At 41.6% G+C, this 25106-nt stretch overlaps 3 protein-coding genes across 10 annotated transcripts in view; 2 read left to right on the top strand and 1 right to left on the bottom strand.

Annotated features, from left to right (window-relative positions):
* dclk1a (doublecortin-like kinase 1a) overlaps positions 1–11830 on the top strand; it is a 51656-nt gene extending 39826 nt beyond the window's left edge. For 6 of the 8 annotated variants that reach the window (XM_044222224.1, XM_044222223.1, XM_044222221.1 and 3 more), the window contains 10 exons: positions 273–354; positions 946–1118; positions 1661–1780; positions 3453–3599; positions 5726–5859; positions 6065–6142; positions 6272–6368; positions 6491–6571; positions 6678–6791; positions 9091–11830. In XM_044222224.1, the coding sequence (XP_044078159.1) occupies positions 273–354; positions 946–1118; positions 1661–1780; positions 3453–3599; positions 5726–5859; positions 6065–6142; positions 6272–6368; positions 6491–6571; positions 6678–6791; positions 9091–9378 (1314 nt within the window). In that variant the 3' untranslated portion in view covers positions 9379–11830. Of the gene's footprint in view, positions 1–272; positions 355–945; positions 1119–1660; positions 1781–3452; positions 3600–5725; positions 5860–6064; positions 6143–6271; positions 6369–6490; positions 6572–6677; positions 6792–7018; positions 7093–9090 lie in introns of all 8 variants that reach the window. The other 2 variants (XM_044222226.1, XM_044222227.1) reach the window with 1 other exon arrangement.
* A 918-nt stretch (positions 11831–12748) lies between these two features.
* On the top strand, positions 12749–15633 carry LOC122888169 (regulatory factor X-associated protein). Its single transcript, XM_044222230.1, has 3 exons — positions 12749–13443; positions 14231–14341; positions 14694–15633. Exons 1-3 carry the CDS (start codon positions 13015–13017, stop codon positions 14796–14798), a joined length of 645 nt encoding a protein of 214 aa, XP_044078165.1. The 5' UTR covers positions 12749–13014; the 3' UTR covers positions 14799–15633.
* An 83-nt stretch (positions 15634–15716) lies between these two features.
* smad9 (SMAD family member 9) lies at positions 15717–22394 on the bottom strand. Its single transcript, XM_044222229.1, has 8 exons — positions 22241–22394; positions 19868–20388; positions 18828–19043; positions 18315–18575; positions 18040–18150; positions 17528–17749; positions 16633–16889; positions 15717–16315 (listed from the first exon to the last, which is right to left on the bottom strand). Exons 2-8 carry the CDS (start codon positions 20061–20063, stop codon positions 16172–16174), a joined length of 1407 nt encoding a protein of 468 aa, XP_044078164.1. The 5' UTR covers positions 20064–20388; positions 22241–22394; the 3' UTR covers positions 15717–16171.
* Between the last annotated feature and the right edge of the window lie 2712 nt (positions 22395–25106).

The following is a 25106-nucleotide window of genomic DNA, read 5'->3' as shown; positions in this document are numbered from 1 at the left end:
AACACAGGGCAGCACAATACAACAGACAGACATGCAAACACAAAGACAGACTTAAGGATGTTCTGAGGATGAGACGAGTTGCACAATGTCCTTTTGTCTATTTTTGGACATACGGATATGTGTCAGCTGGGATTGCAGAAGAAGGGGACTGTCGTGTTTTGTTGAGTGTAGAGTGGATTCCAAACTATTTTGGTAATAATACCGATTGAAATAATTGTCTCCCCCTTTTTCTCTTGCCATCCTGCTCTGTCTACACCTCTCCCTCTCTGCAGGGGTCCCAGGGTTCTTCTACCTCTCTGTCTTCCACTAAAGTTTCCAGCTCAGTGGAAGATGGGGATGGACTTGTTACTGAAGGTGAGGAAAATTATTGTTATAAGAATGTCCCATCTGTCCATCAGTGGGCAAGTGATACTTGCAAATATCATGCATGTCTGAATCATGTTCATGACCTTTGATGCATCTCTCTCTCTTCCCCATCTCTCCAGTCTCTGCGTTCTTCTGATTTGTACATCCTGTTCTCATCACCTCATTCTCTCACACCTTTCCCCTCCTCTGGTGTTGTTCTTCACCTCTCTGACTCCATAAAACTCTGTAACACTACAAACAATGATGTGCTGGTAAATTTTGTAAAGGTTGGCAAACTTCATGAAGGAAAACAGCCACTCATCTGAACTAAAAAAAAATACCAAGAACATTATTAATTTCTTTTATTGTTCAAGTTGAGTCACGGAACTTTAATTTTTATTAGCCATTACAGTTGCTGCAGTAAATGCTTTAACAAGGCTCTTCTCTGTACCTACCTGTGTGTATACAATGAATCCTTATCGGCCTGAAAACGTTTACAAAACAGTGAACCGAAGTGAAGACACGTGCATACTGAAGTGTAAACTGGTTTACATTCTCGAATCTCTCAGCTGCTCTAAACCTCGTGCTTCCTCCCTGCAGCTGAAGTTCTAGTCGATGAGGTTCCAGCTGTGCCGTCCTACATATCAGACCGCTACAAGGTGGGACGCATGTTAGGCGATGGGAACTTTGCAGTCGTCCGGGAATGTGTGGAGCACTCCACAGGACGGGAGTACGCTCTGAAGATCATCAACAAGGGCAAATGCAGAGGCAAGGTAAACAACAAACTATGACTCCAAAGGCAAAAGAGTATTGTTCAAGGCTAGCCTACTCAAGTAGAAATACTGACTACCTTCTACCTTCTTTTAAGCTCTGTGCAATACATGTTTTCAATAATTAAATTCTGTTTTATTGGCCTAATACATACGAAAATGACCTCAACCCATAAACAGAAACTACTATCTTGATTGCAGATGGAAACATATACAGTTTGCAGTTCATCGGTGCACCCATTTATTATGCAGGATTAGTATAATAGGAGATGCAATAACAAATCCCTTCAACAACATTTTTAGGATTACATGTCTCTTAATCTGGAGTCACGTAAAGAGCAAATTAACATCATCTGAAAACCTTGTTTTCGCTGACCTCCAGTGGTTTAACTTCTCATCTTGCTGCAGTGATGTAGAAGTGTACTCCAGGGTGTGTCAGTACACTGTGACATCACTGTTGGGTGTGGCTAAAGGTGCAACACAGCACACGTTACTCTTTATTATTTTAATAAAAGGCTATAAATCCATTTCAATTCTTATTCCAGGAACACATGATCCAGAACGAGGTGGCCATCCTCCGCAGGGTCAAACATCCAAACATCGTCCTGCTCATAGAGGAGGTGGACACTTACAATGAACTTTATCTAGTCATGGAGCTGGTCAAGGTGTGTGGCCATGTTTGTATACTGTAATTACATGTTTATTTTGATGTGTTGGTGCGTCATCTGCTCTTGTTATGGACAGGCTGGGATATTTGGCCAAATTAAGATAATGGATGGATGTGGTCTCTATATATGCCGGTGATCATTATCTCCAATTTGAGAGCGACAGAGAGGAGCAGGGAGGCAGAAACAGTGACAGAGACCGAGCAGCAACATTCAACCGGTGAAGCTAATAATGAATTCCAACCAGTCACACAGTGTGGGATTGAGAGAATCGGTCTGTGGCCTTGAGCGCTCGTGTGTTCACATTCTTTATTCTCTCTCGCTCTCTGAGTCAAGAAATGTTTGTGCATAATTCAGGAGCCAGGAATGTGATCCATCTGTTGGTGTTGTGGTGTAGAGTACTACAGAATATAGATGAGAGGCAATCTGTGGAGGAAATGTGTGTACGTGTGAGCGTGTCCAGAGTAGGAGGATCGAGAGGAGGCTGTGGATGAATGAGGTGGAAAGAGTAACTTCAAGAACGACAGGGACCGAGAGAGGGAGAGTGATAGATGGATGCATTGAAAGGGGAGGCAAAGGGTGAGAGAGGGAGAGAGATGGTACAAAATATAGCCAAAAGTATGGTATACACATACAGTAGTTTTGGTGTCCTTTTGCCTGGTGCTGTTTTATGCTAAGTCCTTTAGTTTCAATTAAGGCGAAACTGGCAACAGTTTTGGCAAGACCCTTTCCTATTATAATGTGACAAACACCCATAAATACATGGTTTTACAAAGATGGTGTGGAAGAACTTAACTGGCTTGTACAGAGACCTCAACCCCATCCAACACCTTTGAGATGCCAACTGTGACCCTTGCTTCATCAATGACTGACCTCACTAATGCTTTTGTAGCTAAATGGGAGAAAATTCGCTGCAGCCAGGTTCCAAAATCCTGTGGAAAGCATCCAAAGAATAATGGAGGATGTCATAGCAACATATCAATGTCCACACTTTTGGAACGAGATGTTCAACAGTCTCATACAGTACAAGTGTAATGTCTGAGTGTCCACATCCTTTTGGCTATATAGTGGAGGGAGAGAAATGCAAATGCACTGAGGCTGAGCTGTGGCATTCGTCAGCTCTCATGTTTAAATAACTGTCGCTGTGCAGGTCGGATGCTGACAGTGTGTCTGAGTCTGTGCTTGGAGAGAGAGAGAGAGGGAGAGAGAGATTCAGCCCTATTTTAAGCCTCTGTTCTACTTAGTCCACTCAGGGAGAGAGACACAGAGAGGATGAGAAAGAGAGAGAGAGAGCGGGTGGGGGTTAAGGAGGGTGAGATTCATACAGAATGAAAAATGTGAGAAACTGAGACAAACAGAAAAAGCCTGAGAGAAAAGCGAATTAAAGGAAAAAATTTAAATGAAAGGGAAATATTAAAGACAGGGGGATGAGATGTTTCAACCAAGGTGAGGAATGAGGAAACAGTTTACCCCTCCAGCTGTGGAGCACACGAAAACCCTAGCTACCAAATCGACTTTCTAGTCAAAAACTCTTTTCAGCAGAAAAGATGAGCAACTGTGAAAACTGGGAAGTGGAATCTGTCAGGTTCTGTGTGTAAAAACACCAAACAAACTCCTGTTACATTGTTCCTAATATTGACAACCCACCTGTCCATCATGATTTGCCCAACAGGGGGGAGATCTGTTCGATGCCATCACCTCTGCCAACAGATACACAGAGAGAGACGCCAGCGGCATGCTCTACAATCTGGCCAACGCCATCAAATACCTCCACAGCCTCAACATTGTGCACAGAGACATCAAACCAGAAAACCTGCTGGTGAGTTCACACAGAGTGGGGTCAGCATGTGTCTATTCTGTATACATGCTCATCTAACTTGCTGCAGTATAGTCTCGTCCTCCCTCCTTTCTGAATGAACAGTGAAGTAATATCCCTCACTCTGGACTCATAGAGGAGAGAGATGAGTCATCTCTGCTGCCCTCACACCTCCCGCACACTCCTTCTCCAGCCTCTCTCGTTTCTGCCTTCCCTCCCTACTGTCGACCTCCTCGTTGTCTTCTCCTCCTCTTCCCTCAACTACTGTTCTTCATCCCCTCCTTCATCCCCTCCCTTTCTACCATCCCAAATCACTCATTACAAGTGATGGTCGGACCAGACAGACTCTAGAAATGTTCCACTTCAAAGCTAGTTCAGTGGCCTCTGTTGCCACATTCACCCCTACTGCCCTAAGATAGTGTCATATCTTCCTTGCCTGTGTTTCCTCTACTCTGTCTGCCCTTCTTTGCTCTCCAACTGTTTCAATTAAATAAGAAGTGCTGAGGTTGAGCGGGCTGCCAAAAGAGAAATTCTACCCTTCTGGGTGTTGGCTCTTTGTCAATTAGCTTCACAATGGTGTCCGCTTTCTTTATCCTTAAAGGCCTGATATGGAGATCACATCAAACACATGTAGCAGGTGGACAAAATAAATAGATAAATAAATAGAATAGAATAAATAAACACCTGACACGGTATGAAAGCCTTACAGTAAGTATTACCTCCGTAAAATATGCAATGTTCACAATTTTGGTTAGACGGAATTTATTCATTATAGTGAATTTTTAAACCTGCATTAATTGTTTTTTTGGCCACTTGAGGGCACTACAACAAGCAACAAGGATATGCTAGCAAACACTCTTATTTACACATCAGTCTATTTACTCATTCAGCAGACACGGAGCAACACTAGCATTTATTTGGAGTCATGTTTGTGTCCACCTGGCAAATGTAAGTCCAATACAATCACTCTCTTTTTAGCTCTAAGACGGCAGCGGCGAGTCTGAGTCTGGTCTGTCCAAGGTTTCTGCCTCTTAAAGGAAGTTTTTTCTTGCCACTGTCGCCAAATGCTTGCTCATGGTGGGATTTGTTGGGTCTCTGTAAATAATATTATAAAGAGTACAGTCTAGACCTGATCTATAGGAAAAGTGCAATGAGATGACTTCTGTTATGAATTGGCGCTATATAAATAAAATTGAAAATAAATTGAACTCTGTTTTTGGTCTCCACCAACTCCTGAGGGAAATGTCTGGCTCTTTAGCTGCTAAATGATCCACTGTGTTCACCAGCTAGTCGCTAACTGTCGTTTGGTGATGGGCAGGTAGCGTAAAGTTGGTTTACAGTATTAGAGCTTTTTGCTGAAAACACTATGAGAGTGGTGAGAGTAAAGTTGTGGGCCATAAAACCAAAACAAGACTCCGTAGAGCTGAGGGGAACAGCAGAGTTGGGTGATAATTCTCTGTGGGTGCATCTCTAAGAGCAACTCTCACATACATGTAGTAATTTGACCAACTGTTAACATAAAATATGGATTATAACAGCTTTAAGGTCATAGTTTGTTTATATTATAAGGTGCCACTATCATTTTGTCCACCCCCTATTACACATACACAAACATTTACAGTACATTGAACTACTTTTTCAGCAGTGCATTGCTGATTGCAAGTAACTGGAAGTGTGTACTTGTTTAAAGCCACTATGTGTAGGATTTGAACATTTTCAGACTTTCATGCCCCCCAGTGGTTCTATCAAAAAAGATGCTCAAGCAGATAGCAATGCACAGCGCTACCCCCTAACCCCCCCATGGATTTGACCCGCGGACACTGAGAATGAAGGACTGAGACTGCATCAGTCATCCCTGGGATTGTTACATTTTTCTACCAAAAAAAACTGAAACATGCTATAATCACATACAAATTCTACACATTTAGATGAATTACAAACACATTATCTCTAGGAAAGTTAGCATTCAACACTCTCACACACCAGCAAGACTCACAAGCACTGTTAATGCAGCTGCAGACAGAGGAGCTGTTACGCCTCACAGTCCGGATCATACTCATCTCATTGCAGCCATTTAAGATCCTACTTTTAACAGCATTGCGTTGTATGTGCATTTTCTATGTGCTTAGGTGTATGAGCATGCAGATGGCAGCAAAAGCCTGAAGCTGGGAGACTTTGGTTTGGCGACTGTGGTGGACGGACCCCTCTACACTGTCTGCGGGACCCCGACATATGTAGCACCTGAAATCATTGCAGAAACAGGGTAAGAGCATCAGTAACAGAGTTAAGGTTACAGAGGAATCAGACACAGGCCATGGCCAATGTATGAGCATTGTCTTAATGCTGTTAAATCTTTTGTATTCTTGCTAAGAAATGTTGTCTTAAAAGGAATGATGCTGCTCTGCATGTTTATAGTAACTTTTTCTTTATTTGCCTTGAAGTCATCATATTTCTTTGTCTTTGTGCAGGTATGGCCTTAAGGTGGACATCTGGGCAGCTGGAGTCATCACCTACATCCTGCTGTGTGGTTTCCCACCCTTCCGAGGGTAAGCTAACAGCAAGAGCTACTCCACCAAGTGAAATTCCACTATATATCTTTACTCCTGTGAACAATGTTAATCAAAGCAGTGTTTTATTTATATAGACACGTTCATTTGGAAATGTTTTGTTTGCAGGAGCAGTGATGATCAAGAAGTGCTTTTTGATCAGATACTAATGGGACAGCTAGAATTTCCTCTACCGTACTGGGACAACGTGTCGGAGACAGCCAAGGTGAATATCTGTCTGTATGGACTTTGTCTGTTTGTGTTTATTGTGAACAGATCCACGTGTTGGAGGAAAGCCACTTTATATAGAGGGAGCAAAAACTCACCAATGTTTGTTTGCTACTGAAGGAGCTGATTCGATCCATGCTGGAGGTGGAGGTGGATCAGAGATACACTGCCCTCCAGGTGCTAGAGCACCCTTGGGTCACTGTAAGTGCAACGTTAACTGAGCTCATTGGGCCCATCACATCTGTTGAGTTGCAATATTTTCCCATAAACATTAACCCCTTTTCCTCTCCTCCCTTGCTCGATACAGGATGAGGGTCTATGTGAGAATGATCATCAGTTGTCAGTAGCAGGGAAGATAAAGAAGCACTTCAACACCAGTCCGAAGGTCAACGACACCACTGCAGGAGTGTCAGTCATTTCTGTAAGTCACTACCACTAGAAACTACAATACCCATAAACCAACTCGTCTGACAGATTGTTAAAGTTGTAGCTATCACGCAAGGTTGAATTGGTTTATGCAGAGGTCTGCAGTTTTCTGCAACCTTCAGAGAGATACGACTTTCTGAGTGAAGTTTATGTCTTTTGGTGTTTCTGTTTTGAAATGAACTGGTGTTTAGATTGATTGTGCTGGTTTCTCTTTGTGTTCAGTTGGATGACAGCTTTTCTATGCAGAGATCTGGGTCGTTGGATTTCTACCAGCACCCGGCCATGTACTGGATAAGGTACGCCAGGTTACCATAGAGACACAACTGGGTAGATGGTCACAAACCAGCGAGAAATCAAAACAAACCAAAATAGTGTCGCTGAAATTGATGTCTCCCTGCGTGCAGCCCTGCTGACTGACTGCTGCTGTGCTACTTTGACAGCTTCATGTTGTCTCTGCTTTGTGGTCTTTGTGCTTGGCTTTTTGCTTCTTCCCTTTCATCCCTCACTCGCTGTAAACACATATTTCATACCGTACATGCATCAATGTTGTCTGTCTTTTGCCAAGGCCTTGTCCTCTATGTTGTGTCACTGTATATCAGTGTCTCCTGGATTTCTGAATGTGTGAATAAGGAAGTGCAAGTTAAAATTACCCTTATGAATGTTTCTCCTAAATGTCTCTGTTGAACATGTACTACAAAACAGATTTCTTTGATAGCAAAGTAAGTAACTGATGTTGCTGAAGATTTCACTGAGTAACAGTCACTTTTTGTTTGCACAATTTCTTTGTGAATGCTGCCTTCCAAACAAATAACCCTGCTCCCTTGTTTGTCGCAGTCAATTGCAGTGATTTTTTGTTGATTTCATGCTCCCTACCTGGCTGCCTCCTACTAACACCAGGGCTTGCTATTCAGCTCCCATTGCCCAACTCCTGTTGTGTGAATTTATCCACCATTGATTTATGAAGGGCCTAGAGGTTCATGGTTATAAAGGTTTATAGTTATAAATTCACTGGTTGATATTTACAGTAATTGGACATTGGCAAGAGGAATTAATAACAGACTTGAATAAATTAATAACAAAGGAATGTATTAATAGACACAACCATTTAATGATCTGATCCAGTATTAAAAAGAGATCATAAATAACAAAATTAAGCAATTCATATAATTAAAGATAGATTTATTAATACTAAAATACATTTGTAACTCAAAATGGAAATTACAGTGGACTACAATGGATTTTCTTTTTCATTTCCATTTTGATATGCCTATTTGATATTAATTTTCCATTTAGTTTTCGATTACAGATGCTATTGATTATACCAGGGCTCCAGGGGCCTTGTTTTGGCAAAATTCGGTTTATATGCCAGCTCTCCATAGCCGTTAACTGGTTATAGAGTGCCACAATCACTCACTTTTTTGTAGCCTACATTTTTGAGCAGGTTTTAAGGCATCATGAGCCAATCCTGATGTTTAGTGTCGGTAAAAAGCAGTAAGAACCCAAATTTTGACTTTAAGTGAGACTATGTAACTTTTGCTGGACAGTGGCCACTGTGGCAACTAGTAGCAATTACACCATGACGGCGCACTGGATTTACCTTAATTTCCCAAGATTGTCTTGAGTTAGGCTCCAAGTAGAATGGGACCAGAGGCAGGAAATAAATCAAGTGAACTTAATCTCAGTAATGTCAGATTCATAGCAATATCTACCTAAAGTCTGCTAACATTAGCCACTATAAGGTAAGACCAAGACCAAGTAACACTGTGGGAGAAAATCCCCTAAGTGTATTGAATTGAGCAAGGGTGTGTTTTATTGCTCATGGACTTTTCATATGTAAGACAAAAAAAAAAGTTATTTCCTCTTTTCAAAAGTTAGTCTCACTTTAAAACAAACAAACAATCAAAAAACGCCCCGATGCGTGCTATTAAAATTAAAGCAAAGTAAGGAAAAGGAAAAGTTAATGCAGAAACAACAGAATAGAATTAGAAATAAAAATGCTAATTAAAAATAATTTAATAACTAAGATGTTGAATTGATTTATTCCACTTCTTATTTAGGTGCTGATAAATATATTTTAATTGATCTTTTCATTGATAGTTATATTTAGTTTAATTTCTTCATTCATTTACTGTTTTTCCTTTTGTTAATCCCTCTTCTGACTGTCCAATTAAATATCAATTATTAACTAGATGAACATGTTCAAGGCTCTCCTGGTCCTCCATACTGGATTATTCACTGTGCACCCTGCATCAGGGGATCTAATCCTAATGTTCTCCTGTTCCTCCCTCATTCAGGCCACCCCTCTTGATAAGGAGGGGCAGGTTCTCAGACGAGGATGCCACCCGGATGTGAAGCCACTGCCTTTGCAGATGATGCCGACGGTGACAACAGTAAAAACATCAACAACAACAACACTACGGGCAGAGCCTCCCAGTTGCCTCCCTGGCTTGCCCGTGGCCCCTCACTCTCTGACCCCTGACACTTGCCCTGACCCTTCCCCGAACCCCAGCCTCTCATCTGACTCTGATGACATCTCCTTCAGCTCAGCCAGTATCGACTGCTCCCCCAACTCGCCCTTCTAGAGAGGATGCGGAGGGGAGGAGGAGGAGGTAGCGAGGAGGGAAAATCCTCATCCAGCTCCTCCCTCTATATGGAGGAGGAGGAAGAGGAGACGTCAGCTTCCCCACAGCCTCTCATCTAAGGCTGGGGGTGAACAGGGGAAAAACTGTGGAGGGAAAAACAAAAAAATCAGAGAAAACTTTTAGCTTTCCTGAATCCATCTTTCCAAACCTGGAGGAGAGATCGATCAAAGATCATAGAGACAAAAAAGAGGGTAGAGAGGTTGGGAGAAAGACTAAAGAGGCAACAAGAAACAAAGATCATGTGGAAGAGGGAAAAGGCAGAATGAGGTCATTTATTTCTTTTTAACGTTCTCTCATCTGAGCACATGTTGCAGAGCTCAAGGAGCGAGAAAGGGCGACAGTATTGTTTACCCTACAGTGATGATCCGGGCTCAACATGGAAACTTCCTTATGGTGGAGCAGCTCTACAAGGCAATATGAGAATATGGACCAATGTTCATGTTTTATTGAACCTTATTTATTCATTCTTTATTCACTGCATTTTTTATATGTATTTCCCTTTTTCTTAAAGGATATCATTTTGTTGATTTGTCCTCAGAGCTTGATGGATCGAAAAGAATAGAAAAAGTGTGTAGAAGTAGAGCTCAGAAATTTTGAAGTACGCTACCGTAGACTTGATGAACATTGTAACGTGGGAAAGCTACAGTATGTAGAGAAAGGAGTTCTTCTTACAAATGTGTTGAAAACAGTGTTCATTGAAAAAGATAAATGAAAATCAAAGACAGCACTTGTGCTATAATTCTGTGCTCCACACAGTACTGGCGTTGCCTTCCTGTAATGTCGGATTGCAGTATTACAGTTTACATTTTACACTGCTATTAAGACAATAATGGTGCATTTGATTCCTCCTTGTAATTCTGTTAACTGCTTCGTTCATGACATCTTGATACACAAAATTCAGCAGCATTCGGGTGCTTGTGTAGCAAAACTCAACATTTGAACCATTTTTTTCCTCAATGCACACATTTTCACAATCATTATGTATTGATATCATCTCAATCTGGTTATTTTGTGATGCTCATGTACACATAGGAAGCCTTGTTTACATTTTTTTTCCAACACTAAAGGCATATTTCATCCACATATTCCAGAAGTAAAGAAAGGTAAAACTGTTGCAGGCAAGGTGTACCACTTGTATGGGTTTGGAGAAATGTTTTAGGTAGTAAACGTATAGAATTAACAGCTTATGAGGGTTGTCTATTTGCACAAAGTACTGCAGTCTAAGTGCAGTCAAACAGGTCTGAGAGAAAGACATTATGGATGCCGGAGAACCAGCAGCACTCTTGGAAAGCAGTAAGCAGCAATGGATGTAAGAGGATTTATTTCAGCTCTGTACAACCTCATTCATGGCTTCATTTATTCAGATGGAAGCATGACAGACATACAGTAGCCTATTCTTATAAAAAACAGTTTCGTGATGAAGTATTGTTTATATGTTATGTAAATAACATAATTTCCTTTATTTTGATAGTTCACAATACAGTATATTTCTTTACTAGTAGTAAGTCTATGAGAACTGTAAAAATCAAACAAAATAACAGTCAGTCATATATGTGTATCAGTCAGTCAGCAAAGAAAAAAATTATCTAGAGGAGATCATCAGGTCGAAATGAAACAATTCAGCTGAGTTGAAGAAGACCACTTTGACCTGACGTTGTGCCACCTGGATGAATCTACAAAGAAAAATCTAGAGTAGAAGAAGAGACCACCCTCTTTGCTTCTTGTCAGACACTGGGAATGATGTCACTTCCTTTGCAAAAGCAACTGGTAAAGGGATTTCCACTAACTGATGTGAGATAAAAGAGAGGAGAAGCCAGAGGAGTGAGAGAAATGCAGAGCGATTTCAGTTTTTTTTTTTTTTTTTTTACAGATGATCTCCCTGTAGTCGTCACTGTTGTCTGTAAGTTTCTGTATTTATTCTCATCATCACACATATACAGTAATGTGCCGCCATATTGACCAGATCAGTATGAATTTGTTGTGCTGTTGAAATCCACTCTCTCCAGCACATGGGCACATGTGGTTTACCAAAGTGCTCTCACAGCTTCACCACAGTATTACAATCTTTTGCAATACCAATACCTGTACCTCTGTTCAACAATGGTCTATCAATAATAATAGTAATAGTTAAAACATGTTTCAAAAAACAAATTGTCTGTGTCTTTTGTAGAGCTTTAATGTGATTTAATGTGTTTAGTTAGTGTAAGATTTTTAAACCTCAGTCTGTAGAGTTCAGTGGCTTTGCAGTCCTCTTGCTGCATGACTGGATTACTGGCCAGACATGCACAACTCATGTGGGCACAGACCACTAGGGATCCCAAAATCTGAGTTTGCTTCATACAGATTTATTTAACTGTAAATGTGTCCTGTCAAATAAATGCACATCATCCCACTAAGGCTTCTTTTTGCTATTGTTATCTGCTGGGGTGGCACTTGACTTGAGTGGTACTTGAGATGTGAATCCCACAACAGTTGTGGCCAGAGACGTGGGATCCAAAATTTGATGTACTTGACAGGGCAGGTGCTCGGGTGGTATGATAGAGTGGAGGGAACTTTCTAAGGCCCATTTCTCCATGGAAATTTATTTTGGCTTCACCACGGTTGCATTAAAAAGCTCTTACTGTGAAGTCGCACGTGTCATTAAAAACAGATAATAAAAATGTCTTTGTCCCCCTATGTCCTATATTCCCTTCCAGAGGAGGGCTTGCAAATTTAATGAAAAAAGAATATAAGGAACTCTTCAATGTGTTACAGAGCAAATACTGGCTCTCAGACAGCTGTCTCTGTGCTTTCCCTATGATCTTGCTAGCCATATTCCCAGACTTTGACAGTGTATTTCTATTCTTACCTGCAGGAACACTATACCAAGTGGAGACATTGTACATCTGCCAACACTTTCTGTGACACTTTGGTAACTGTAAAGTATCTCTGCCTCCAGAAAAGCTATCCACCTTTCTAAACTTTCAGCTTTCCCAAATGTTGCACTTGAAAATGCATTCAGTCATTTTAGTGAACTCTTTTCAGTGGTGGCTGCTGGCAGTGTGATGAGCCTAAAGAACATGGTCGCCCTGCATGTGACCACTGCCTGAATAACCAACAGCAGATGTGTCGCTGTTGGTTTGGTATTGATTATTTGGGTTATAATAGGACTAACTGAAACTCATCAATATAATGATGCATGCATAATTTCTCCTGTCAGATTGTAAAATATTTTATTACCATCAAAAAGAGCATATTGTAAGGAGCATGCATGTGTTATTTTACCACTAGGGGTCATTGTAACACATGGAACCAAGGCAGCGAAGAAGAAAATCCTTGTTATCGAAATTCAGCGAGAGCAGTGACAGGCTAAACCTGTGGAAGTATCACGGTAGCGGGCTAGAAATCAAAAGATTTATTTCCCAAACCATGATGTATTTATGACATACCGCTTTAATAAAGCAGTTACGCCTATATTATAGGACACATGGTGGGCAAATGTCAATTAATAGCTGTATTAGCTAACGTGAGCTGACTGCAAAGGGATGGTAGTTAGCTAGCTAGCCTGCTGCTACACTATATTTGTTCACCGCAATCATGAGCGAAGATGACAATTCAGCATCAGCAAATAAGGACAAAGAGTCGACTCTCCTACTCACTAAAGACGGACAAAGGTACTACGTGAGTAAGAGCGGAGTAGTCGACAGCAGAAATGTGATAACGCCACACGAACCAGACAACAACGTCTCCTCCTACGATATGGACGATCCGGACGAGGAGAGCGACGTTCTGGACACTTCAGATCCCAGAGACAGCGCCGCCAGCCCGGAGGAGCTCAACGACGAGGAGACCTCGGAGGGCGACACCGCACCCAAACAGTGCACCTATGAGGGGTGCACGGAGACCACAACGCAGGTGGCCAAGCAGAGGAAACCGTGGATGTGCAAAAAACACCGCAACAAGATGTACAAAGACAAGTACAAGAAGAAGAAGAGTGATCAGGCCATGTCTAGTGGAAAACTCGATGTAAGATTAAGCTTCATAGATACTTTCATACTTAGAGACATTCCATACAAACCGTTAAGTAGACTTTTATTACAACCCATGTCTACATGCAGATCAGTGGTTCCCAACCTTTTTTGCCCGACGTACCGCCACAGCCCTATCAGATGGGCATACGTACTCGTTTATCATACCCCGTTGATATATGGGATGGCTTTATGGTATTGTTCAATGGTATTTTTTTAGTAGTTTTCGGCCAAGTTTGCATTTGTACTACTGCCGTTTGGAGTGACAGAAAGTCGTTGTTTCAAGCATTTATAGTATCTTTACTCTTGCCTTTTTGTTGTCTTTTTTCTAACTAGTCTTTCTGCAGTCTTACTCAACTTAAAACTGATTCAGGTTGGTGGAAAACTGAGGCATGCAGACTTCCATAGTTGGTAAGTTATTGTGACAGTAACTATAAAGATCAGCATCACACAAATGTGTAATCTTACTTGTGTGTTGATTTTTCTCCTAAACACAAATATCTGGATATATGTTATCAAATCATAATTTCTATCTTTTTCAAATTAGCTGAGAGTCACAATTTTTCCACATACCACTTAGTAACTGCAGAAGTACCCCTGGTTGGGAATCACTGATGTAGATGACTGGAGGAGAAAGGAATTTGAGAGCAACCTCAGTTTACAGTGCAGTTTACATTACCAGGGATGAACTTATTGACCCTGTTTTTCCAGACTTTACTGAACCACAACACAAACAAAACTCCCCCAGTTAATTGCTTGTTTTTGTCTTTTTTTGTGCTAATCAGGAAAACTCAGAGGAGCGGCCTGTGTCTGTGAACAAACAGCGTCTGGGTGCTATGGGGGACCGGCCAGCCAGACCCTCCCTGATAGAGCAGGTCCTCAACCAGAAAAGACTGGTGAGTTGTAGCTGGTCAGATGGACTGATTTTGCCATGATGCAACTATAGATGGGTGACAAATTACAGGAAAAAACAACATAAAGCATCTTTGTAAGGGCCACCATGACCCTCCAGGACAGTTAGTGTTGCTTGCCATATGTTTAGTGTCATTTTCATACTCGTCAAACCCCTCCCGTTAAGGGAAGAAGTGGAGCCATGACAGGAAAATGCCCCCATCTTGTATGAAAGCATCTGCATTTGTTGCTTTTCTCCCCTCATTTATTCAGAAAAAGACATATAGGCATCGGATCTACAGAAATATTTGTTGTTGTATTTTGCTCTGAAAATTAATGTCTGTGTGTGTCCTTCAGTCACTGCTCAGGAGTCCAGAGGTGATCAGCTTCCTGCAGCAGCAGCAGCAGCTCCTGGCCACACAGGGCCGCAGCCAATCACAGCAGCAGTTCCAGGGCTGCTGACGCCGGCCGGTCAGTGCATTTGTGATGAATAGAGAACACTGAAGAAACACTGGCACCTCATGCATAAATGAATAGTAACCATACACTGTAAACATGAATTTCCCAAGCCAGACAGCCATGCAGAAGAAAGAATAACATGGTAATCATGGGATGTTTTAAAGGCATGGTGGACTAAACTAGATTAACACACATAAATCCCTCAAAAGGCGTGAATTTCTGAAGTGGAAGACTGAACATGTAATCAAACCATGGCTGGTGCTGCCTAGAAAATATAATTTCCTAAATACAAGCCAACATTTCTTTTCAGTTACTTTTTAGTTACTCTGCCAAATTACATTATTTCTGTTATCTTTCTTCATGTGGCAATAATAATGAAGGCATTGGATCATAATTGCCGTTAAACATTACAGTTTCTTTGTGTGTTTACTTATGTGATACTTTTGAGGCTGTTTTCTGTTAATGAATTATTGATCTTCTGTGTGTTTTAATGTTTCCTCTTGAACATGAAGTGATGTTACATGTGACAATCAGTTGTGTTATGCATCTCTGTAGCCTCTACTCTGTCAAGTGGGGCTTTCAGGACTTGTTTTTAACACAAGATTTTATATCCTTGTTTATCTGAAACTGTTGCAAACAGTAACCTCTAACTGTATACAAAAAGGAACACAAATTAAGTTTGGTGGGATGAATATTGGTCACTCTGGCTCTGCTGGCTTTGTGTTGAAGAGTGGCAGGGAGAAGTCATGTACTGTATGTTGTTTCTGTGTTTTTCAGTTGAAGTGTATACCCTGAGCTGTGAATATGAGAGTAAAATGACGACGCTATCATTGAGAAACTTCTGTGTGTTTGTATTGCAATGTGATGCTTTGTTCTTTAAGATGAGGAAACATAGCTGTATAAATTCAAATCTTATAAAAATTTAGATTCTTAAAGAAAAAACAACTTTAATGTAACAAGTTAAAAGCAACCAGTACATACAGTCAAACATTAGTCAACACATGTAAATACAGTACATACTACCATAATAACATTTATAACACATAATAAACACAAGTCCTTGAGTACCTACAAATATATCTGAATTTTTCTTATCTTGGAATGCAGTTAATGTCCCGATGAAAACAGAGAGGATAAAGGCTTTATCATATACTGAAATTAAGGAACATTTAACTACATGAGCTGTAAATTAGCTAAATGAAATTCAGGATGAGGATGTGACAAAGCTGAGGGTAACATATTTTTGTAATTTTATTTGAGATGTCAAGAGAGGGACCATAGGACAGAATACCTGGACATAGCAGAACATTCAGATCTATGACTACCTATGTGAAGGACCAACAGCACACACAAAAAAGTGTGTGTGTGTGTTCATGTTATGACACTGAAGAAATAGGGTTGTGCGGGGAGCCCATCTGTGTGAGGACCTTGTCCAGCCACTGCAGGGGCCCATGCAGATGTACCTCGATCCAGCAGGGGGTGCTAGTCACATCTTGACGGTGGTATTCAGCACCCCAGCCCTGAAGAGAGGACACAGTCATAAATCTCAGCTGCGCATGTTGGCAGTTCAGTGAACTATTAAAATGAATAGGTGCTAAGTGAACAAGTGTAATCCCACCTTGTCTATAGTAGGATCTGACATGCTCAGCAGCACATTAAAGTCAATATAACAGCATGTTAGGTTATGGTGAGAAACTTGAAGTGGATATCCAGCCCTTCTTATTAAGCCATATAGGTATCAAGCAGAAATGTGGGCAAAAAGATGATCATCAACTGCATTTCTGCTGCTACATGTCACATATCCCCAAATATTTAATTTTACAAAAAAGCTTAGTACCTTAACAAAGCTCATGCGGATGGTACACATCTTCGTGAGCTCATAGACGACCTCAAAGCCGTGGTTAACAGACTGTGCGAGGAGCTGGGCAAACAGCTGGTTGTTAAAGATCTTGAGGCTGCAGCCGCTGGGGATCTTACACACGGTGGTGGCGTGGAAGCCATGCTGGAAGTTACAGTTGCGGCTCTGGACGAAGATACTGCTGTCACTCAGACACTCTGCGTACACCTCGCCGCCTACATAGTACAGGTGTAAACCTGAGAAGAATGGAGGAGAAAACCCTATAGTCTTAAATGATAAAGTCAGGACCAAGTAAACTTGAATGTATAGAATTTTGCACACAAAAAAAACGCAACCCTTGTCCTTTTACTGTGGTGCAAATGCTTAAAATGTCACAGCATGTCAAAAGAGCATAAAAACAACTCTTTCATCTAAGAAAACATAGCAAACATATAATCAAAGATATACATATTCAATCACTTCATTGTAAACAATAATATGCCAGAGGAAAACCACGAGGGCATCTATGCTTGTAAATGAGGAATGTCTCTCTGTCAGTAGTGTCTGTGAAGATTACTGTAACCCAGAGCCGCTTGATGTCTGTCCAACAAAGGCTGGCTTTCCAAACTCGTTTACCGTGAGAAAAAACAATATTTGGCCTGAAGGATTCAGCACAAGGAGACACGCTGAGTGTAAAGCCTGAAGTGATGTGATTGCTTACAAAGACACACGCACACACTGGGAATCTCTTAAAAACAATTTTGTGTGTTTTGCAAACAACCCTCCCCTCAGTTTTTGCTTCCACCTAATGTATGTCGGGTACAGTTCATAAGAAACCCACTAAGAAATGATTCAAAAGAATGTGTCCTGATATGAACTGAGTCGTCCAGCCTACCTTTGCCTATGTGCCTGCGTGTGTGTTCGATGGTGGAGTTGCGGTTGACGTTGGATAGCAGGCCGAGGCAGAAGCGGTTCTTGTTGTTGGATGGGTCTGTGAAGCCGTCGACCAAGACGCTGCGGGACGACGCGTGGAAAGTCTCCCCCACCCGGTTGTTGAGCTCGTAGTAAGCTACGGAACACCAGTACTCTGGTTCCTCGTAACATACGGGCCGTAAATCTAAACAAGTGGATATTATGGATAAAAGACTCTGTCCTATGGTATATTTAATTTTAGATACTTTATCACATTGATGCAAAAAATCCTGTAAATATAGTTCTGTCAGAAAGCAGTCCTGCTCACTGATTTGCAACATTACCTATAGTGGCTAATACAACCAGAGCCATTAAGGAATAGATGCTTCAGTACATCATCTCATGGTATATATTTCTTGTTACTTACTATGCATAAATACTACTTATATTTTATGCATTTCTACTTTCTGTATATGTCCGGTTGTGTGACCTTACCTATGTGCGGAGCGGAAAATGTGAGTTTGATGCTTTCTGTGGAGTTGCTGGACTTCACATCGTCTTGAGGGCTTGTCTCCATCATGCTGTACGGAGGTGGGGGTGTCTCAGCTGGAAAAGCATGTCACAAATCACAGGAAGAGGATAAATGGGGAAAGTAATTGACGTACACTCATGAGAGACTTGGGTTTATGACTCTGATGTCAGAATCTGCTACAACAATGGTGAAACTATTTCACACTTAAAAGTATCAGCTTGCTTGTTTTGATTCCTACCTGTGATGTGATATGGACTACCGGGCTCTGCAGAGCTGTTGGGGGAGTTGGGGTAACTCTGTGAGGTGGGAGACTGGGCGAGGGAGGAAGAAGGGGAGGAGGAGGAGAAGGAGGAGCAGGGCAGCGGAGGGAAGGAGTCTGGGAAGGTGGCATTCTGGGGCATCAGAGGCTCACTGTGCAGGGAGGCATTCCTGAACTTTGCCAGTAAACTGTGTTGAGGGTTGAACTCGCTGTGGCGTGGGACCAGAACTGGCGGCAGCACTGAGAGGAGACGAGAGAAAGGAACGAAAAAAGGTAGAGAGGGAGAGAACAGAGACAAAGAGAGACCCAGAGCAAGCCAGATGCTGTTATAAAAGATCATATTACTGCAAATCCTTTTGGCTTGGGAACACTTTATTAGATCAGATATCCTGGAACCCACAAAAGCTTTACTGTAATGATAATAAAATTCAGCAATGACCTTCTTTATTTTTTTTTTTAACAGAAGATTAAGAAAATGTTCTCTATGTGTACCTGGAGTCTCCACGCGCCGGTAGTGGTAGGGGTTGACACAGATGTCCTTCTGCTTGGAGCCGAAGGGAAACTCGCAGCACTCCAGGGCTTTCAGCTCGTGGTGGGACTGCAGGTCAGGCCAGCGCCACACCCTGCAGTAGATGACATGGGGCAGACCCTTCCTGTGGGACACCTGCAACCTCCCGTCCAGCGACCGAGGAATCGTCACGCACTTGCCTGAAGGATGTTACCATGGTGATTAGACAGAAATTAGCAGTATGAAAAGTATTTCTAATACAGTTACAACCTCTCGTGCACTTTTAAAATGGAAGTCTGCAACTGCAAGAAGCTCATCTGAAGCTTCTGAGTCCAACAGTATTTACTACTGCATCTATGCTCAGCTTATTACTGGGATGATCTACTTGTGCCAAATGTCTATCTTCACTTAACCTGATGGTGTTGAATATAAACAATAAATGGGCAGTGTAAGCCACTCTAGATAAGATTTTTCTTATCATGTCTGAAACATAAATGATAATCAGACTAGTATAATTTCACATTTCAAGCTTTTATTAACAATTTTCCCAGAACAGCTCAAAATAGTGGTAGTGCACGTTTCTGGATCTTGTGCAATAACAGACAAATGGCATCTGTTGCAATCAAACCTCAACAGGACTGAAACATTCTCTTTACTGACTAGATCAGTGGTTCCCAACCTTTTTAACCTTATGACCGCTAAAATAAAGCATTACTTGCACCCTTTTGTTGCACAATATGTCAATTAGTTGTGAGTTCACCAAAGAGTTTCTCTCTCTTACCCCAGAGAGGTAAAAGTATTATGTTTTTCACAAGAAACAAACAAAACATTAGACATTAAAGACATTAGTCAGAGAAATAGCATTATTTTGTGTAGCAAAAGGATGTTTTGTCTTCTTTCCTATCCTGTAAATCATCTTAAGGCCCCTCAGGTTTATCTTGTGACCCCCTGCATGGGTTCAGACCTCCAGACTGGGAACCACTGGCCTAGACTACTACTGAATGTTTGGCACTGTGATACTCACTGGGCTGCCCGGGGCAGCTGAGGGCTCTCTCCAGCTCCTCCATCGCCCCTTTCGTCTTCTTTAGTTTCTTCACAAGAGAGTCCACAGCCTTTTCCGCCCACTTCTCCTCCTCATCCCCTTGTTTCCAGCCGAGCAGGCGCTTCACCGCCGGGCTGGTGAAGGAGAATAGGGACGTAATGGAGGTAGAGGAGTTCATTATGAGACGGATAAATGGGTGGCGAGATGAGCTGATGGGTGCTGTAGAAGGGATTAAAGTTCCCTTGAGGACAGGAGCGAGGAGGCAAATAATGAGAAGCCAGGACAGAGGTAAGTCGATGAGTCCGTGTAAACAGAGGCTGGTTTTTGTATTCCGCTGTTACTTCCGAGCAGCGCTGGTGGAAGAGTTGAACTCACGCCAGTGCAGCGCAAACTCTAAATCTCCTCTCTGTGTAGGCACAGGATCGGGCAGCTCTGGATTCAAAGCTTCCTGCAGGGAAGGTTATTCCTCACACAGTCAGAAATCCAGGTCAAGTTTCAATCATCTGGCAAGAGAAGTGAGAGATAGTATTAACTGCTAATTTAGCAGAAACAGATGCATGGTTGGAGAAAGAGTTCAGAGGTTGGGCAGAAAAGAGACCTTGGGATTTAATTGTAAGGGGAATTTAGCCAGAGTCACTAAGATGATAAGATGGTCTGGAGTGAAATCAAAGACTGAACACCACATAACCAAAAACTACTCATATTTAACAATCTGGGCATTAGAGGTGGATTTCCATGATAATGAGGCTGTATCAGCAGGACACTGTTACAGAGACCATGCCTGCACCAAACTGATCTCCTACAAGCTGAACAACAAGGTTATTATTCTCTATGGAGAAAATGAAACAGTACCAAAAACGGTCTCAGAAAGAGCAGGGCAAGATGGCCAAGCTCATTTCTAGATTCACCAACAATGAGGAATGTCCTTTCTGGCCTCTATTTTGTATGATCATGCCACTGACGCCCAGGAGCCATAGTGTCTGGCCAGAACACATCACAGGACAGGAGGGGAGAGGGGGAGGGAGGCAGGCAGACAGACAGACAGAGAGAGAGAGAGAGAGAGAGAGAGCTCTCCTTGTTTTTGTGTTGGACTCTTTCTGTCCATGTAAAAAATAGGTGATATAGCAATATATAGTAATTCCACTTTAATTAAGTAGCCTAGGTGAGTCCCGATCATAATCACGCAACCCTTTAGTCACTTATCACTCCAGCAGCACCATCTTACTGATACACCTCTCAAACTTTTCTCAAATATTCATACAGTAAAGTATGTCTGAGACTCAATAGTGGTGATCTACTTTTTTAAATCTCCTGTAGCAGAACCTCCCTGCGGTACAGAGTATCATGTTTGACACATATGGTAGAAACGTTACGCTACGTGTAGTAGCCTATTGTTGTAGTGCATGTTAGATTATAGCCGCTCGTTCTGCACGCCTGTTTGTTTATGCGCATCTAATGCAGATAAAAAAACCCTCTTGGCAGGCAAAGAGTCTATAAAGGTGGATTGGAAGCTCTTGTAACCACAGCTTTTGGCTTGGACACGCTATCATTCTAAAATACACAACAGAACTAACCACATTAGTTTCTTCTTTAATCTACTTTTCAATGGATGGATCTCAAAATACACACAGGTAATAAGTAGTGTGAGCAGCATATATTATGTCCTAAGCTTGTTGATAGAAATGTGACCGACACTGGTTTCCCGCAGACAAACAGACAGCTGAGGTTTACAATGACAGCAAAAGCGCACAAGCTCAATGCGGCATCAAGTCTGCCGCTGCTGCTTGTGCAGCCTGGCGTCACTCAGTCTGCAGGCTCAGATAGGCTAATTACCTAATGCTTTATCACCAGGACACCCCTTCCCAAAAAAGTAAACACGCCAGCTTCCTTTTACTACTACTACAAGTCAATTTCCCGCTACAGAATCCAAGTTCTGCCCTAACGTCTAAACGCACACCTTGACGGACGGTACAATATGTGATCAGAAGCAAATCAGTCAACATGTCACTATAAACTTAAGTTCAACCACTGAATTAAGTACATGTATCAAAGAGAACCCTAATTACTATTTTTTTAAAATATATTCTTACATTTGTGCTCAAAATAGCAGACCTATCTATTGATCACTGATCTGTACTCAGTTATAACATTATATTTGTCCAAAGCCATCACGTTAATGTATGATAATAATAGAATATTTAATCCACAAAAAGTTGTCCGACAGCGCCAGTGAGCACACGATTACGAATAATTAACAACAACTATCTTAAATATTTAACTGGGCAACAAATCCACAACAACATAGGACATTAAAAAAAAATCCTGGAAATATACAGAATTTGTTTATTTTCTCACCTCTGTTGTGGTAACAAGTGCACCGCAGACAGCTGTGTGCGTGTGGAGACTTCCCTGTCTGTAGAAGATCAGGCCAGCACACTACAGTAACGAAGGTGTGTGCTGTTTGTATGTAGGCTTGTGTGTGTGTGTGTGTGTGTGTGTGGATTGTGTCTGTGAGCGTGTGTGGATTGACGTTGAAGTGTCAAGTCAGCCTCAATAAAAACTAGATCCAGTCGCATGTTTCAAAATAAAAGCATTGTTGACAAACTGTAGGCTATGTGCTGCAAGGTGTATAGGTGCTCATGTCCTAAATTATTTCATAAATACAAAAGGAGAAAAAATTGGTTTGGTGTCCTACCAAATAGGCTAAACCATCAAAAAATAAATAGGCCTAAATAAGAGAGGTGTGTGGGCTATAAATTCAACTGATGTTATATTAGCCTATGATTCTACATTTACTGTGTACACCCCATTAGATGGTGATGGCCAAATATAGCTTCATAAAGATTTTTTTTTAAAATCTATATATTGTGTGTGTGTTTGTGTTTGTGTGTGTTATCAGAAAATCGAGAAATTCCGGTTGTGTGAAACGCTGCAATTAATATGGAGTTTAGAGAATAATTTAAAACTTTTTATATTAATTATGTAGCCTAATAATTAATATTGTTTTTCTTGCATATAAAGTTTGCAGTATATATATATTTGTAAAAATAGTAAAATAACCTTAACAGTTTTAAATATAATTCTGCTTCAATATTCTGTTTATGTGTAAATTACATTTTACGTTTTAATGGAATCACAATGCTACTTTTAATAAAGCTTTAAGATTTTGCACACCGGAATACATATTAGTGAATGACAACAAAAACATAAAATAAATGTTATATTAGGAATCAATACTTATTCCTTATTAAGTGAATATCATCAGGAAATCGCACATTTGATAATCATATTTTTACCTAGTTTTACAGAGCACCAATTGGGTCTACGTGCAAATTTACACAATCACTACATTTCTACTGCAGTGTTTTCCCTGTGGCAGACTCAAATGGTCGTGCGGGCCATCGCGCATAGCTAAACTACAAATGATTGAATTTCCGCTTTTATTGTGAAGGTATAGTCGCACTATCTTCCGGTGTTGTCCTGGCAGTCTGCTGTGTTATTGACGCAGGTTTGAAGAGCCCGGAGCCTCCACTCCTCCAGCAGCCCCAGCCGAGCGCCACACAGCCTCGGCGGCGTCAGCCTGGCTGGAACCGCAGCGCCTGCATGTAAGATCCCTCCGCCTTCCTCCTCCTGGAACTTTCCCAGGATTTCAGGGATTTCAGATTCAGGCCCCGCAGCAGCACGCGCGTACGCGAACGCGCATGTATGTATGTATGTGGGTCCCACCTGAGCCATGCCCAGTCTCCCAGTCAGGCACAGTTGGCCGGGAAGAAAAACTATCACACCTGTTCCCCTTTTCCACACTATTCTCATGAATGGACGGAAATCCCTAAACAACAAATGCTGTAGTCGTCATAATGTTCTTATAGCGTTTTACAATGTGTTTGTGTTACACCTGTATCATTCATAAAGTTAAATGTCTGTGGTACGTCCTTTGGTATTATTCCTCCACCCTGTCTTTTATTAATGCTTTGTTATTTCTTTGCTCATATACCGGTACATTATAATCATAGTATAATATTAATAGGGATTAAGGAGGCGGATCCCAGTACAATGATGATGGAAGAGACATGCGCCCATTTAATGATTTATCTTTTGTCTTTAAAGCAGGCTGCATCTGTTTGCCAGTGGTGTTTAGCCTGGATTATAGGTGCTGGGAGCCTATGTTTAAATTAGTTTAGATTCTATAATTGTTTATCTTTCATATTAGCGTGTGAAGTTATATAGCAATTCCAACTGGGACCTAGTCAAATCTGCCATTAAATAGCTATTTCGGCTATTATTACTTTCATGTGCACGCGCGCACACGCACACACCGTGCACCTGTAGTCTAAAATGTGTAGCCCAACAGTAAAATATGGCCTGGAGGAGGGACTATCCGCCGTCCTTCACCGCGATTTAAATAGTGTTGTGAAATCAAGCTTGGTGTCCCCCCCCCCCCCAATCTTAAAATCGAAGTTGTTTCATCATCTATTGTTGGGAGCCATACAGAGGTCTTTCTCATTGCGGATGGACACGATCCTTCATTGGGAGTGCCGTGACTGGTCCAGTTAATGACGCAAGCCCGGCTGGCGACAGTGAGTCTACAAGTTTGACATTTTCAGTTTACAGCAACTGCTGCGGAACATAACAATACTCCCAACACGAAGTGAAACCACTCTGGGGATCCTGTCAAAAACCTTATGACCCCCCCAACCCCCAACATCAAAATGCACCACCAGGATAAGCTGCCGGTGTGCCACAAATAGGCGCTGGTCTAGCAAAGCCAGTGATGTCCGAAGTCTGGTCTAGGGAACGCCAGGAAAGCCGAGAGCGAGGAGTTACCAGGGTAAAACGAGGAACACTATAAACGAGCTGCTTGTTTAAGCTTTAGAAATGAGCATAACAAGAAAACAGACAAATAATGACTGGTTTATTCATGCGGTTTTAGCGTTGTCATCCACCCCACCTGTAGACAATAAATTGGGAGTCATGTCTAGCATTGCATGTGCTTTCTTTGGGTTCTTACAATTTACAGTTATCTCTTTTGGCAACACATAGAAGTTAAAGTGAAACCCCTTCCTCACAGTGAAGGTACGACTTGAGATTAACATGAGAAGTACATTCCTCATGTTAATCTTTTACTCGTCACCTTTTCACTGAAGAGCTGACTCCGAGGCAGGGAACTAGAAAAGAGCAGCCAGATAATGATTCATTGGCGCTCTCTGTGTCTTGTCTGGTT

This window comes from Siniperca chuatsi, linkage group LG14 (assembly GCF_020085105.1).
Source record: "Siniperca chuatsi isolate FFG_IHB_CAS linkage group LG14, ASM2008510v1, whole genome shotgun sequence".
Taxonomy (NCBI): Eukaryota; Metazoa; Chordata; class Actinopteri; order Centrarchiformes; family Sinipercidae; genus Siniperca; species Siniperca chuatsi.
Note: the sequence above shows the minus strand (reverse complement) of the source record. Positions and strands in the feature narration are given on the sequence as shown.